We start from the raw sequence: 17,057 nt of genomic DNA, 5'->3' as shown, positions 1-17,057 counted from the left end.
ACGCCTGCGCGCATGCCGCTTTTTGCCGCTTCTGCGCATGACATCATTTTCAGCATCTGCGCATGCTGCTGCAAAACCCGGAAGTAATGCACTCCTTTACTTCTGGGTTGCCACGGAGCGCAACCCAAACGCGCTCAACATGAAGCATATTCAACCTGAGGTATGACTGTATTGGGCACTTATATAAAATGAAAAGGGAATGGAAGATGTCAGCCTCTGGAGACCCTGAAAGTGATTTGGCCAGTGACGCACTCCTTAGTTACATCCCCTTTGGATTACTGTAATAATGCGTTCTATGTGAGGCTTCCTTTGAAAAGTGCTCAGAAACTTGTTTTTAATATTATTATTTTTAAGTGTGTGTGTTCCTATCAATGTTTAATTTAATTTTTTAAAAATTGCTTCTTTTCTATGTTTTCAGCTGTTCTTATTTTTATCTGTAAGGTGATTTGAGTTTATGTCAAGGAAAAAGGTGGGGTATAAATAAATATCTACTACTACTACTAAAGTAGCTGGAGCTGGAAGAGACCTGAAATTAATTGCAATCTTTGAATATTTCCTACTTAATTTATTTAAAAGGTAAATCTGGCCCAACAATTTCATCATAGACCACTTCCATGGAAACAATACTAAAGGTTCACTCTTGCAAAGGTCTTGGAACTGGGGGTGGGGAAAGGGGGCAGACAGCAAGTTGGTAAAGGTAACTCTGAAACAGATTATCTTACAAATTCTGACTGCAGATCTCCAAAAGGTTTCCCTTGCCTTTCTTTCACAGAATTGCACGTATCCCTGGTGACTTGGAAATACAAAATTCTGTTTTCTTTTTCTCAGCATACCATCCCAGGAATAAATACTTTTTTTCTATTTCAGCATTCTCTTAAGGTGATGCTAGAGTCCAAGAGTTGATAGAAAACAAGTTAGTTGGAGAGCTACAGGCAAATGAACCATCAGTCTAAAATACACCTATAATCTTAGGTTCGTTTCTTATTTTAATGGTCTGGATAGTTTTCAGGATAAAATATTATTTGCTAATAGTAGTAAAAGTAACAAAGAACTAATTAAAATCTCACATTGAAATAGAGCGCTGTAGTTCCAACATTACAGAAACATTATGAGAACCTGCATGAAAGATCTGTAGCAGCAGAAGTGCTATCTTCTCAAGCTGAAGCAAGCAGCTACACCCCTTCTAATTAACTTTATTTTACTGATCAGGCGATGAGTTCCATCTTACTATATATTGCTATTAGTGAAATTTTCTAGACGTATTCTGTTTGGATCTTCTGGATGTCTTAATGCAATGCCATTTCGCAGCAGAAGTTCAATATAAGGAGCCCAGAATGAAGTGGTGATTGATACATATGGATCATGTGGTGTGTTACTAAATTTGTGGATAAGGCTCTGAAAATGAGAATGACATTTAGAAAACAATGTTAGCTTTGATCGGCCAGACATAGTGGCTGCGAGTGCATGCAATGCTAAACGATGGTTTAGTGCTACCTGCACAAGCAGAGATGAGTTTGAACAAAGCCTTCACTTTCAGAGAACAGAACTGTAGAATTGGAAGGGATCCCAAGCGCCATCTAGTCTGACCCTCTGCGATGCACAGAATCCCAGTTTAGTGCAACCTTTCCTTCCTGAGTTACTGCAAATGCACTCAAGGGTTGCAGACAGCTTCCTTTCTGTTGCTACTGTGCATAACTAGACATGCCTGTGCCCGGCCCATTGTTATCATCTAGCCCAAGGGGATTCCACACAAAAAGCTGCTCTTCACTAGGGACCAGGAAAATACCTTTGGCTAAGGCTGGTTTTGCATTTAGGTGTCTGTGCTCAAGTAGAGAGCAAGATGGAAGAATAAGATGGAAGGCAGCTTTCCATGTACGTTGAGCTCAATCCATTTATATTTCCAAAGGTCATAATAACCATTGGGAATTGGACCCAGAAGACAACAGGGCATGTTTTGCTAGCCTGTGGCCCTCCAGATGTTGTTGGACTCCTATCAGCCCCAACTGTAGCACGGGTGGGAGTTAAGTAGGGGGGAGGGGAAGTTTCAGGCAAGGTGAGGAGGCCCTATGGGTCGCATCTGGGCCCCAAAACAGCATGACCAAACTATTCACCAATCCCTGGAGTAATTATTTAGCTATTTATCCATCCCAGTCTTTACCTGCAGCAAACACAACAAGTGTTCTTACCTCTAAAATTTCATGTAATGATATTAGTTGTACATCTGGCTGTTTAGATGAATGCTACAGGAAACAAAACAAAAGATCTATGTCATATTTAAGGCATGCATTTTAACAAAGGGAGGGAAGTTTTAAAGATAGTTTTGAATGCAACAATTTACAATAGCACAGTACATCACACTAAACCAGGGCTGGGAACCTCAGGCTCCAAACCTCTCCCCAGGTTACAACCTCCTTCCCAGGTGACAGTCCCTCTCCACACCTTCCGCAGTGTTTCTTCCTGGCTGGAGTGCATCTTTGAACTTATTTGCCTGGATGAAGAGATGGGTGTGCTGGAAACTCAGACCTTTGCATGACTGGAATATAGCAGACTATATAAATATGAGAGTCACACCTGTTGCTCCATCCACTCTTGGCTCTGGCCCTGCCCATTTTACCTCTGGTCACACCCACTGGCATGCAACCCTCAGAAGGATAGCCGCAAGAGAAAGTTTTCTATCCTGCAGTAAAGTATGGCTTAGTGTGATGTGCATGAGCTGAAACAAATCTGACCAAGCCATGGGCTCTTTACTTCCCTTTCCTGTGTGATCAGAAGGACTTCAGCAGTGTTTACCTTCGGTTTCAATTAATCGTGGATTCTTGGTGTCTGCAAACTGGGAACTGTGGTTTGTAACAAACTGGCTGAGTTTCACAACGAGCCATATTGAAACCATGATTACTCTAGCTGACGTGTTAAATTAACCAGAGACTGTAATAAGTCATGATCCTTGGTTTGACTACAACAACAAGAAACTGCCAAAGTCCTCCTCAACGCTATGTGGGTACCATCTTGAGTCTCACATAGGCCAGTTCCTGCTTGCATATATAATGCTAAACCATGGTTCTGCATGATATGCAAATGTGACACAACAGCATTACAAAACACCAGGATCACATCCACAAAATTGTGATTCTTCTATGCACCACTTATTTTTTAGCCCTTTCGTTTTGAAGTATTTGCTTATTTACATTCAGTACGTACCGCCCAACAACAGAAGTTCTCTGGGCAGTTTACAAGTACTTGGCATCCTCCACTCTTGGCAATTTCATCTGTCATTTACAAATGGGTATTGATGATAATTTGTAAATGTATGGGAGGAAGACAAAGATTCTCTGTGTTGTCAGGTTCCCGTTTCTCCCCTTTATTAGCCTAATCCTTGCTGCTTTTAAATTATATTTGTATTCAACTGTTTAGTTAACTAGGTAGCTTAAAAACATTTTCCAAAGAAAATATAAATATGCATCTTTCCTCACACACAAGTTTCAGCTTACTACAAAAAGATACCATTTCTTTCAGGAAAATATCTAAGTGGGTATGAGATGAATGCTCAGTATTTATTTTATATAATATCCACCTTTCTTAAAACACTATAGAAACCAAAATTGCACAGGCCCACTTGTACAATCTTTAAAGTGAAAATAGAGAGGATGACTTCAAAAGCTTTGCCAGCTATGGCCACCAGGGGGGGGGGGTATAGCAAGCATTCTGACCTCAATTATATCTCGGAATGGGACTGAAGATACCACAACCTATAAGCTGCTGGGTGACACAGATTCTAGCAAGGATGTAGAGAAGCACCAGTTTCTATGGCCTGCAAGACTTAAATGAGAGAGGGAAACTGACACCACAAAGGTGAGAAGCATAGGGAACTGAAAAGAAAGAAGCTAAGAATGGAGAAATGGCTAAAACCAGGGATACCGAAAGAGTAGAAGCTGGGCAATTTGGGAAAATTTAGGCTAGGAGAATCAGGTTCAGAGATAGAAGGTGAGCTCAAAAATTGTGTGAGTGCATCTAGCAACAGCAGGGCTTCAGACAGCAATGCTCTCAATATCAGAATGGAACTGCTGGGGCATTAAAGCTGAATTAAAAGCACAGCATTTGAACTTTCATGATTACTTTTAATTATGACAGTGTAAAAATGTAAAGGACCCCTGGACAGTTAAGTCCAGTCAAAGGCGACTATGGGGTTGCGGCGCTCATCTTGCTTTCAGGCCGAGGGAGCTGGCGTTTGTTCACAGACAGCCTTCCAGGTCATGTGGCCAGCATGACTAAACCGCTTCTGGAGCAACGGAACACTGTGACAAAAACCAGAGTGCACAGAAACACTGTTTACCTTCCTGCCACAGCAGTACCTATTTATCTACTTGCACTGGCGTGCTTTCGAACTGCTAGGTTGGCAGGAACTGGGACAGAGCAACAGGCGCTCACTCCATTGAAGGGATTTGAACCGCCGACCTTCTAATCGGCAAGCACAAGAGGCCCAGTAGTTTAGACCACAGTACCACCCACATCAGAGACTTCTTAGCTTAATATTAATGTGAAAATGACCATACTCTTTTCTTTCTTGTAGTTCCATCATCAGGGAGAGGAAAATGTTCTTCAAGGAACTCGCCCAGAGCAGTCAAGATCTTATCCTTATATGTTTTTATTTTCAGCATTTTGGTTTTGATTTCTTGAAAGGCTCTAAGGTGTTAAAAAAGGGGGGTTAATTGCAATAGTCTTTTTTTAAAAAAGTGATAAACTTGCAAACAAAAATTATTATCCACACCAAAGACTTTAATTATGCAATTTGCTTAGTAGAATGATTCTAATTTCTATAGTTTCCCGCTCCTAAAACTGCAAAACATTATGAATACCTTTCTTCAGAAAACTCTACAACTTGATTGCGATTTTCTTCCTCTGTTTGATTGAGGCGGTCCATTAGCTGCTGCTGTTCCTCCAACCATTGCTGTTCCCTTTAAGCAGATGTGGGGAAAACAGTAGACAAATACACATTAGTTTTGTAGAACTGCCAAATCAGTTCCAGGATAATACTGAATCCAGCACATACCTTACTAAGTCTTGCTTCAATTTTTCGTTCTTTGCTTGAATTGTTGAGAGCACCATTTCAAGATCCTGGACTACTTCCTGCAACTGAAAAGATAAGTGTGCTCTTTATAGAAATGTAGTCCTTCGTTACTGTACTTTAAAAATATTTGCACTGTGGCGCTCTGTGCATTTGTATCCCTTATATTTCAGTACTATGCTATCTGTATGCTTAAATACGAACACAGAAAAGTAGGTACTCATCCATCTTTTTCACATGAATAGGAAAACAAATCAGCAAACAGGTAAAATAAATACATAGCTTTGTAAGTGATTTTCAAGCTCTTATTCCAGGGAACTTTGTGGTTTCTTGGAATCTTCTGAGCAGTTCCTTGGTGAAAATATCAGAAATGGCAGACAAGCTTCTCTGAAAAACGGTGTGCTCACAGAATAATCTTTTAGAACTCCAGGAGGACTGGGTAGAAGGGATTTCTCCTCCATGCACTAGTTGTCGTTCTGCATCATTAGCACCATGGGTTGTATTCAGTGCAAGGATTATTGCTAGCACAAGAGGACTTCCTGCTTACCCTATCCCTGCATGCCCCCTAAATCTGTTCTGTGGGCTCCCCCAAACCTCCAGAGCAGATCTGGGGAGGGCACAGGATGGGGGAAGAAGGCCTGTTGTGCTAGTGGTCATCTTTGCCAAGATAGGATGAGTCAGTAGGATACTAACTACTACTTCTCTTGAAGGCTTTGCAGGGCAAATCTGTATATGCATACATCAACCTTCTTCAACCTGCTCTCTCCAGACGTTTAAGACTATGTTTCCCATCAACCCCATCCAGCATGGCTATACTAGGTTGAGGAAGGCTGGTGTAAGTCATAACTGTTCATCGTTTAACATGTAAGACACAGAACCTAATACATATCAGTGACCTGATAAGTCACAAACACAACAGTAGCTTATTCATCATTATTGAGTTATCTCCTCAAACGTAAAAGATGCCCTAATACCAGTCAATATGAGCCGATGTTGAAGCTCACTAAATTGACCAGTGCCTCATATGTCTTAAAATGCTCTGTAGATGCAGTAGTTTCATGACACATTAGGAGACAAAATTGATAGAAAAGTAGAAACTTTGGAAATCACTATCCTAGACCAATCTTCTCTGTGATGCACAAGAGTGCTTATAGTTTAGATTGCACATTTCAATTCTAAGTGATGGGACTTGAGAAAATAAAATGTATACAACTGCACAGAATGAAGGTTCTAATCTATTTTTAAAAGATTTTCCAGGACTATATAAATTCTCTTTTTCAGATGCAACATCCTTGTTAAATTCTCAGTAAAATGAATGTGCTGGATCATGTAGTGTGATTTATAATTTACGAAATCACATACCAAGCAATCTTGATCCATAGGGCCATGCAGACTGATTAGCACCCAACACTATTTGTCCCTCAGTGGACGTAGGGTTAAGCAGAGCAGTGTCAGTTGTGCTTTCATAAAAATCAATTAAAAATATTATTATCTATATGCCTTTTGTACAATTTTACAGATTTCAAATGTATCTTGATAATAAAAATGTTAATGCTTCTCTAATCGTGGAGTCAATTCTACACACATATACAAGAATGAGAACTTGAGATTTATTTTAGCCAATTGTCCAGAAAGCAGAATGTCAAATCAAACATGATATAAGAGGTGCAACATTTACTCAAGGCAAAGATGTTAGCCAGTCATTTTGTTGAAACAAAATATATATTAGCATGTCTGCTTCCATGACCTTTCTAATGAGAGGTGGAATAAAATTGCTGAGAAGTAACCAAATCCAGAGAAAGGAAGGCAAAGAAGTTGTTTTTAAACCAAAAATTTTATAATTTGAATGTGAATTCATTTATTAGGTACAGTATAATTGCTTATTTTAGCAGAGGAGCCACAATAATCTTCCCAGCTAATGTTGCATAGCAATTCTTCAACCCTTATATTGAAATCCTATCACTAACACATTCTAGGTTTCCTTGTTAGCCCCAGATCTGGAAGAATTAAAGAGTAATATTTGCAGATGCTATTGCTATAAAACTTAGAGGAGTATTATGGACTGATGTCAAATGTATAACATAGTTAAGATGTTTTAGGCAGGCCTAAACATAACCGAGTGAAATGTAATTCACAATCGGCATGTTGTAGCTACTAGTGCCTTGGTAGAACTTCCAATTTATGCTGCTTACCTAAATGACAGGACAGTTGTCACAGCTAATGGCCAGGATGATGAGTCACAAGCTGTACAGACCTAACATTAGGTGAATTTGGGACATATAGAATAATAAAATTGTAGAGTTGGAAGTGACACCAAGGGTCGTCTAGTCCAACGCAGGAATCACAGCTAAAAAATCCCTGGCAGATGGCCATCTAACCTCTGTTTAAAAACCTTCAATGAAGAAGAGTCCACTACCTTCAGAGGCAGTCCATTCCACTGTCAAACAGCTCTTATTGTCAAAAAGTTCTTCCTAATGTTTATTCAGAATTTTTGTCCTGTATTTTTATGTTGTGAACCGCCCTGAGATCTGCAGATGAAGGGGTGGTATATAAATCTTAGGGAAAGCTAGTTAAGTGTACAGGTAACTTGCATTTTACATGAGGGTTTGGTTCCAGAGGTATACACAAAACACATAAAGCCAGGAACCCCAGAACTGCCTCCCTCCTGCAAGGTGGAGGCCTGTGTACCCGGCTTTAGGGAAGTGGTGCAAAGGTCCTGCCACCATCCCAAAGCCCTTTAAGTGGGATGCTGCCAGAGCCCTTGCACTGCCAGGTAAGCCTTCAACCACAGCTTTGCACAGGTGGGGGAGGGGGAAATAAATATATGGAGAGTGGGTTTCCCCCCCGCTCTCCATTTATTTATTTATTTATCTAACCCCCACCCACACAAAGCTGCAATCCCGTAAGTAAAATGAACGTTAAGATGTGAGTTACCTGTATATCTAATTATCTGACTAATACTTTCAAGATGTTACAACCAGCTCACCATAATTTAATCGACATACCTGGTGTCTTCCTAATGCTGTCAGAATGTCTGGATTCACGGGAAGTACTGAAAAACACAACAAGTTGCCATACTTTTAAAAACAACACATATTCGCAAATCTCATTTCTCTGAGTGATACAATCAGCATTAGGCACAATGCTATGATTACTACACATAACATATTACAGAGTGAGCACATAGAAGCTCACATAGAATGAATTCTATAAACAGCAAGCAGCATCTCATAAAAAACTTATTAGTGAATCCAAACCACTTTATGACCAACCAGCATTGACCTATTGAAGGCTACCATCCTATGGTCGCTGGAAGGGTGCCCTAGGGGGTTACTGAACTCTGCAGAGCTCCCCCTCTGTAGGTGGAGAGAGAGAGAGACAGAGAGAGAGAGAGAGAGAGAGAGAGAGAGAGGGAGAGAGAGAGAGAGAAGCGCTATTCTTGCAGACAGAGGTCTGGTTGTGAAGACATCCCTACAGCAACAGCAAAAAGGTAAGCGCTACACAGCGAATAGGGCAAAACAAAGAGCAAAAACGGCATTCTAGCAATATTTGGAGGGAAGGTGGACACACATTCCCATTTCTCCCAGTGAAAAGGAAAATCCTTTTTTTAAAAACAAAAAACACACTTAAAAACCTCAAAGGGGTGGGGGAGAGAAGGATTAGCAATCCCCACCAACAGCACCTTTTGCCCACCAGTGCTATCCCAGAAGCTCGTCCACCACTATGCCTTCTGCCTGGTAGGCTTGTTCTCAGGAAGCTGCACCATAGCTGTTTATTTCATAGTATTTATTTCATAAAATTGTAGGGTTGGAAGGGTCATCTAGTCCAACCCGCTACAAAGGAGGAATCTTTTTGCCCAATGTGAGGCTTGAACTCAGGACCCTAAGATTTAGAGTTTCATACTCTACTGATTGAGCTATCTCCTTAGTCTATCATTTGTACTGAAAGATGCTTGATGGAAAAGATTAATGAAATATTGAAAGTGGAAAAAGCAGTGCACAGAAAATTTACAAAAGTTATGTTTTACAGGCTTAGCGTATAATGATATTATATTGGAAGTTACAGCCCTAAAGCAAATGTAACCTTTTTGTGGAAACTTCAAAGCCAGAAATAGGCTTAGCGAAAAACAATGATGGAAAAATGCTTACTTTCAAGGCTGAATGAATAAACAGATGGACACAGCCCTTCAGAGATATCCTCAAGAGATTTAAGGCTTTCAGCAGAAGATTTTAATATATGAAGAAGTTAGCATTGGCACAACCTAGAAATGTCAATAAAATCCACTAAATATTGCTGGAGAATATCTGTGTTGTCTTTAGGCCAAACACCTCCTAAAAGGCACCCGATGTAAAATAATTTTTGAAGCTATAGAAGTTTCAGGAACTAAATGGGAAAACACCTGAGAAGCCTGTGTATATCACTGTGAGCACCATGTTAAAAGGACATAAAGGTAATACACAAGGACACAGTCCACCAACCAGTGCTGAATCTTCTGGCAAACACCAGCATCCTTAAAATCTAGAGACACAGGGCCCTCAGGATGTGATCCTATTGGGTAACTGGTAGGGAACAACATAAAATATAACAGTCAGAAGCCACAGCTCTGGGGTGCCCTGTTCTAAACTGGGGTCTACTTGGACAGCCTGAAACAAATGCAGACATTGCCAGCAATTGTTCACACAACTGTCTGTGCATAAGGGCACTAAAATAGTCAAGCCGTAGATTGAGGCCTAATAAATTCTATATTGTAACAACCCATTTGATGACGTAACTTCCATGTTCAGAGCATTATATTTGTGAAGTTTTGTAGCAGAACTTTCTTTATACAGTGGACGCTTGGGTTGTGAACGTGATCCGTGTGGCATGCACATTTGCAACCTGCAGCAATGCATCTGTGCACGCGCGGATTGGGATTCGGCGCTTCTGCACATGCGCAAAGCGCGATTTAGCGTTTCTGCGCATGTGCAACCACCGAAACCCGGAAGTAACCCGTTTTCGACGGGTCCATAACCCGAAAAAACGCAACCTGAAGAGTCTGTAACCCGAAGTATGACTGTATTGGACCTTTTCTTTATAACGGATGGGGAATGTTTTTGGCTCCACAGTCCAGATTCTTGTGAGGAATGGCCTTGCAAGCTCAGTTTGACAGGTGAGTAGGACCACCCACCTAACATCACAATGACACCAGGTGCAAGTGCTGCTAAAATGAAGTTCTCTTCATTTTAGCAGGGGTTTCAATGCAAACCATTTCCTGAATCAGGAAGGGCTTTCCATTGAATCCTGCTCAGTTTGGCTGCCTACACATCTTCCCTGATGGGAACAGGTACTCACAACCAACACAGGATTTAACTCTAACTTCCCACCCATCAGGTGATATCATGAATTATGCCAGTTGATGGGTGGATGTGGTTTGGGGGAAATTTCCTTGTGGGCTAATTTAGACCCCCTGGGAGGCCAGAGTCCCCACCCTTGGTTTATAAGGTGCTCACTAGCAATACTGAAGTCATTAACACAAAATCAGCACAATTTAAACCATGTAGAGATAGTCCGTCATAAGAATTAAGCACATTTTGAGCTGCGTTGTAATACTTTGCAGCCCAGTAACAATTCTGCAAGACTTTGAAACAAGTCTCAGCCATTACTGGATAAATAACAACTCTTTGTCTCACCAACAACATTTGCTGTTCAACTACGTCTTATCTTTGCTTAGCCTAATTTGTTTAGACTGTTATCCTGTATCCACTTACCTGGGACTAAGCTCCACAAGCTTTAATGGGACTTTCCATTCTAGAATTGCATGTATACAATCCTAAACAAGCCTATTCAGATGCAAGTCCTATTAAGCTAAATGGAACTAACACCCAGGTAAGAGTACAGTGGTACCTTGGGTTACAAACGCTCCGGGTTACAAACACTCCTTTTCTGGTCTATGACCGTAATAAATTTATTCATTCATTCATTCATACAAACACTTCGGGTTACAAACTCCGCTAACCCGGAAGTAGTACCTCAGGTTGAGAACTTTGCCCCGGATGAGAATGGATATCGTGTGTCAGCAGCAAGGCAGCAGCAGGAGGCCCCATTAGTGAAAGCGCACCTCAGGTTAAGAACAGTTTCAGGTTAAGAACGGACCTCCGGTTCATAACCTGAGGTACCACTGTATATGGGATTGTAGCCTGGGTAATGTTTTCACATGTTCTTAAAGTTGCTCTTAAGATTCATCTGCAATAATACCAGCCCTGTTAATTTAGCCATTATATTGCAATGTTGGTTGCTGCAAAGTTTTGAATCATGTTTTGAATCCTGATTCCTAGTACTGTGACTCTCGCGCTCTCTTTTTAAGGAATTGGCCAAATGATCTACAGGATGCATTATTCATGCAGAATTATTCTTCCTTACAATTTACACAGGATTAAAATAATATTCCTGATATTAACTTTCATCAATAATGATTGGCATTGTAGGTGCTGCATCAAATGCTTGGTTTTTTTTGGATAGACCATAATTAGAAATACGAGGCAGAGTGCACTGCAAAGTCCACTGTGTGCAACAAGACTAGTCTTCAACCAGTTATTGTAAGTGATAGTCCATGCTCAATTATATAAAAGCATGTGATATCTGAGATATTGCAAATACAAGACTGGTGCTCCAAATATTTTCTAACCTAAAAAACCTCTAAATTTGTATGTTTTTCATCTACAACATGTGTACCATTTCTGAAAGGAGTGTCAAGATAGGCCATTTGGAAGAATAGATTTCAACAAAGAGTAAAAAAAAATAAGAGTGACAGCATGAAGTTGACCAAGAAACACAGAGAAGGCCTAAAAATATGGAGAATGGTACACAACAGATAACAGAAGTGGTAAGATTACATTCCATAGAAACCAGGACACTTTGAACATTCAAGGTTTCATACCCCTTGGCTTTAAAATTCTGAAAAAATATTTGGATTAAAAGCCTTACCGTCTGGTTTTCTCTTCTGCCATTGGTAAAGCTCCGCTGAAAGAGCCTTCACTCTTTTCATTAACAAGGAAAGCTGTAATACATAGCAAATGTTGAAAGGTACTTTTAAAATGTTTTATTACACTTGAATAAAGAGCAGACCATTTAGAAGTACGAACTGGAACATTTAACCAAATAATGGTATATAACCACTTTCCCAACCCCATTCTCTAACAGAATATTCATCATGAGCAGAATACCACATTCTGATACAGAAAAGCACCAGAGAATATTGTCTGGTATAGAACCTTCCCCAGTGCCAGGAGCTGCCTTTGTTCCTTGACCTGGGGCAGCCCCTGCCAGTGGCACTGCGTGGTGCTTTTTCAGGCTGAGGTTCTCCATGGAGGAAAGTGCAGGATTGCAAGGACTAAAGGAGCAGCCTATACATCTAGCAAAGGAGAAAAGTTGTGTAGGATTTATTTATTTATTTATTTATTTATTTATTTATTTATTTATTATGGAATAAGTTCTACTAATTATTGTTAGTGGAAAGGTTTCAAAGTCATAGATTCTATGATGCACTTTCACCTATACCACAATGCACCATGCACCTGATTATGTTTCCAGCAGCCCTCTCCAAGTTTCCATTTAGTTCATGTTCAAGACTTCCTTCCATCACCAGCCATGTGAGAACCAGGGTGGAGTGAGGAGACAAGGCCAAACACAGTTCTAGCACATGTTTAGCTGTTGTGGCATGAGCAAAGGCCTGTGTCACAACAGGTACTGTTCAAAACATTAGCAGTCACTAGTTGACACAACTATTGCATCGCTGTGTCAACTATGTTTACTATGTTTATGGCTGTTAGTCATGATGGATTTATATTGTGCCCTGATGTTTAAAAGCAGTACAGTCATACCTCTGGTTGCGAACGTGATCTGTGCAGGAGGCACGTTCGCAACCCGCAGAGTTCACAACCTGAAGCACCGCGTCTGCGCACGCATGTGTGTGATATGATTCGGCGCTTCTGCGCATGCGCCGAAACCCAGAAGTAACCTGTTCTGGTACTTCCGGGTTCAGCGCAGTCGACAACCCGAAAACGCTCAACCTGCAGCGTTTGTGTGAGGTTTACAAGGGGTTGCTCATGCGCAAGCAGGGCAAACCTCTCCCTGGCTGGCTGCTAATGTAAACTTTATCTGTCTGGAGAGCCACTCACCCGTGGCCGCCTTAATCGTTGGCAGTATCCATGAGTGGGCGTTTCAACTTCTTCCAGCAAAGAAGTTCCTTGACGCCCAGTCTCCGCCTTCCCTCTCTGCACGAAAGCCTTCTGCGCAGAGATGGCGTGGGCAGCGGAGGACCCCTTCCTTCCCTGCTTGTCCCAGGCAAGGAGTCGTGGGACCGCCTCGCCACATCTGACTCCTGCACCCCCTCTCCACTGGAGCTGCGTTTATTCTCTTCCTCAGAAGAGGAGCTGCTTCTCCCGATCCCTGGGGGATCTCTATAATCCCTCTGGCTTTTGCTCTCTCCCTCCGGCACTGATAGCAGTTCCCTGACAGTTTGCAACCTGAGGTATGACTGTATGTTAATACCAATGGCATAATATGGGCAGAGAGGAGCATGCTATTTCCTTTAGGCAATAGCACAAAGCATATGGCAGACGACTGCAGGAAAGCTATCCGTACTGGTAAATCCCTAGTTTGTGCCAGTTCTTCTTTGGTTATTTACTTAATTTAAAAACAGCAGCATCTTTTGGGAATATTTTTTTCATTGGTAGTTATGGCTAAGCTGGTTGTTGAACCATTTTTGTTAATTTTTAATGCATCGAAAGCATGTTTTCTTCAAGCCACTGCTACATCTTTGAGATAAAGTGGGCTAGATATCTAAATAAATGTGTACACGCATAAAAATCTGGCTTGGAAATGTTTTAAATCTGGTCCCCCATGCATAGAAAGCTTTTTCACTGACAGTTCTGAAACTTTATCCTTACCTTGGGATCTGAATCTGAAAGTGTTTCTGTTTCTTGAAGTGTTAATCTGTTCTGACACTTGGTTATAAAGAAAGGAGATAAATAAAATTATATACAAGTTTACACTGTGCTTGTTTTTCCCTTCCTTAGACCAACCAAAAATTCCGAACATTTAAAAGCATTAGAACTCAAGATACTGAAGACACACCATCCAGCCAGTTATACTGTATTTTCTTTGATTTCAACTTGAGAATTTACGAACTAGTGGAATTCTCTCCCTTTGAAATAAATGAGGCCTAAAGAATAACTGACTTTGGATTGTGTATCTTAGAAGTACAACTGATGACACCAAGCAATTTTCAGCAATTTTAGGGTGCCCCTGACTTTATGGTCTTCAATAACGTCTCTTCCTCTATTGTCCTTGAATTCCTCATTGCACCTTTTGTCTTTCATAAATTTTTGACAAGTTTTCATTAATGGAACTGTGCTGGTTAGATGTGGTAGACTGAAGGTTTTGCTTGGTCTTATATTTAATTTATTTAATTTTCCATTTCATTTATCACACATGAAAGACAAGGGAGGACTGGCATCCACAAAAGCCATTTAAAAATTCTTTCTACTTTTATCTGCAGTTTACTTTTTCTAGAGATGGTGTCTGCTGTGTGCTTAGGCGCATGTACAAGCATTGCAAATAGAGGAATAAAAAAAAAACCATTATTGCTAGTTATTTGTTCCTGCAACTTCATTCATCACATCAACATACATCACAGCTGTAACAGTATTCATCAATGGAATATTGCTCATTACCTCTTCCATTTGTTTCCACAATTCTTCACAATCTTGTATGAGTTGTTCTTTGGCACCTTCTGAACTCAATAATGTGCTGCTGACCATTGGGGGAACTTGCTGCTCATCTAGACTCATCGTATTTTTCTCAGCCTATGAATAAGATTGTTTCCATACTTGCTTTAATCACTGATAAACAGGTGGTATAGAAATGGTTTAAAACAGCATCACATGCACACAAGCACACACACAGGTGAAGCACCAAAAAAAGAGAGAACACTTTATGAGCAGTAGTCTGACAGTTGTATAGGACCACAGAGTCAAATAACTAACTGCCAGCTAGCAGCTACATCATGAATGTAGAAATTATGTTTAAGCACAAGTCCAAAACAGAGCAAATAAAGTCAATGTGCCTTCCTTGAGGGCACACAGGTCTTCAGCAGTGCACAAGTTGCACACAATGACAAAAGCAATGCTTGTAAAAAGTAAGACCAAGTGATGGGATGTATTATTCCCCAATAACCAAAAACCATCTTTAAATTTTTCATACTTATCCTTTAAGAACAAGCTTGCAACAGCTGGTGCCTTTGTTTTGTCTGAATTTGGCAGCTTGTGAAAACATAGCTGATCAGAATTACATAGTTCTAGTTCTCTGATACAGCCACACGGGCAGGCTTGGCCTATACAGTTTAGAAACTTCAGTATATAGTTTAAATAAAAATAAGATAGTAAAAAGCAACTCTAAATACAGAGAATTTGAGGACAGAACATAAGCATAACAGGTTCCTCAGCATATGCAAGGTACTATCAGTTGCAGTGAGTATCCTGAAAACATTTATGCATCTGATGAAGTGGACTCTAGTCTGCAGAATGTCATGCCCTAATAAAATGGTTAGTCTTCAAGGTGTCATTTGATGTTGCCCTTAGGAACAGATCTGTGGCAACATATGGACTTGAATAAATAAAGCACTAATTCATCAGTGGTACAAGCCATACTCATTTGTGAGAAAGGCTGTGAAATTAAATCCCAAGGCAAGGTTCGTACCCCCTGCCTTGTGAGACGTCTTCAGGAGAAGAAAAGGCTAAGGAGTAAACTCTACACAAATCCGGAATGGAGCCCCCAAAATGGTTGGATGACAAGTTGTACATCTCTTTCCAGCAACTCTTGCAGCCAAACTGGTGTCAAATGTATTGCTCTGCTTTCCTTTGGACCACATATGTGAAGCCCAGAGAGGGGTCTTGTCATCTGGGCAGCTCAGGACCTCCATACACAGTGCCCAGGCTTGCACCCCGAGAGGTCACTCTGGTACCGTTAACACAGCAAAAACAACACGGGGGGGGGGGGGGACAGTTACGAGTTACTGGTTTCCACAGCCACAGCAGGCGCTGTGATTCTCCAGTGGCTTGACTTCACCCCCAGAAGTCTCTCTCTAGACAATGGATGCCAACAACAACAACAACCCTCACCTGAAACGCCTTCCCCAGTAAAACCAGTTGCTAACCAGAACCTTCAGATGAAGAACACAGAAGCGTCCCTTTGGACCAAACCAGTCCAGCATTTGGTTTCCCCCAGTGGCCCGCCAGGCACCCCTGGGAAACCCATCCGTGGGACCTGAGGGCAATCGCCCTCCTCTAGGCGCTGCTGCCTAGAGACGGGAATTCAACCACATCCGTCACTAGGCCCAGTATACTGAAGGAGCGTCTCCACCCCCATCGTTCGCCCGGACGCTGAGGTCCAGTGCCGAGGGCCTTCTAGCGGTTCCCTCATTGCGAGAAGCAAAGCTACAGGTAACCAGGCAGAGGGCCTTCTCGGTAGTGGCGCCCGCCCTGTGGAACGTCCTTCCAGCAGATGTCAAAGCGATAAACAACTACCTGACATTCAGAAGACATCTTAAGGCAGCCCTGTTCAGGGAAGTTTTTAATGTATGACATATTAGTGTATTTTTGGTCTTTGTGGAAGCCGCCCAGAGTGGCTGGGGAAACCCAGCCAGATGGGCGGGGTACAAATAATAAATTATTAGTATTATTATTATTATTATAGTGGAGGAGGAGAAAACAAGCTCCAGCCTCACGACCCCGGACGCCTCCACAGAAGAAAAGGATGCGCTCCCTGACGGAGACTCGCCCAGACCCAGCAGCCAATAGCCGCCCACTCCTGACATTACCATGGCGATTTCCCGGTGCCGCCGTTGCCGCCGACCTTCTTGCTCCCCTCCGCTCGCTCCGAGTCGGGTCGCTCTGCATTCCGAACCTGCGCGGGCTGCGCTCTCATTGGCTGTCGGCGAGGGTCGCGGGCGGCGCGC

General features: G+C 41.6%; 1 protein-coding gene across 4 annotated transcripts; it reads right to left on the bottom strand.

The window, feature by feature from the left end:
• Window positions 1-550: 550 nt before the first annotated feature.
• On the bottom strand, window positions 551-17,022 carry CENPK (centromere protein K). 4 transcript variants are annotated; one of them, XM_081929451.1, is made up of 10 exons: window positions 16,920-17,022; window positions 14,776-14,907; window positions 13,990-14,046; window positions 12,026-12,098; window positions 8,068-8,114; window positions 5,048-5,130; window positions 4,854-4,952; window positions 4,551-4,680; window positions 2,187-2,240; window positions 551-1,395 (listed from the first exon to the last, which is right to left on the bottom strand). In XM_081929451.1, exons 1-10 carry the CDS (start codon window positions 16,920-16,922, stop codon window positions 1,228-1,230), a joined length of 846 nt encoding a protein of 281 aa, XP_081785577.1. In that variant the 5' UTR covers window positions 16,923-17,022; the 3' UTR covers window positions 551-1,227. The 4 variants fall into 4 exon arrangements, with proteins under 4 accessions (XP_081785577.1, XP_081785578.1, XP_081785579.1 ...); XM_081929452.1 differs by having other exon boundaries at window positions 14,776-14,901; XM_081929453.1 differs by lacking the exon at window positions 16,920-17,022 and adding an exon at window positions 16,222-16,407.
• Window positions 17,023-17,057: the final 35 nt, after the last annotated feature.

Source organism: Podarcis melisellensis, assembly GCF_964234715.1.
Source record: "Podarcis melisellensis genome assembly, chromosome: 11".
Classification (NCBI taxonomy): domain Eukaryota; kingdom Metazoa; phylum Chordata; class Lepidosauria; order Squamata; family Lacertidae; genus Podarcis; species Podarcis melisellensis.
The sequence above is the reverse complement of the archived record's forward strand: the minus strand, read 5'-3'. Positions and strand labels throughout refer to the sequence as shown.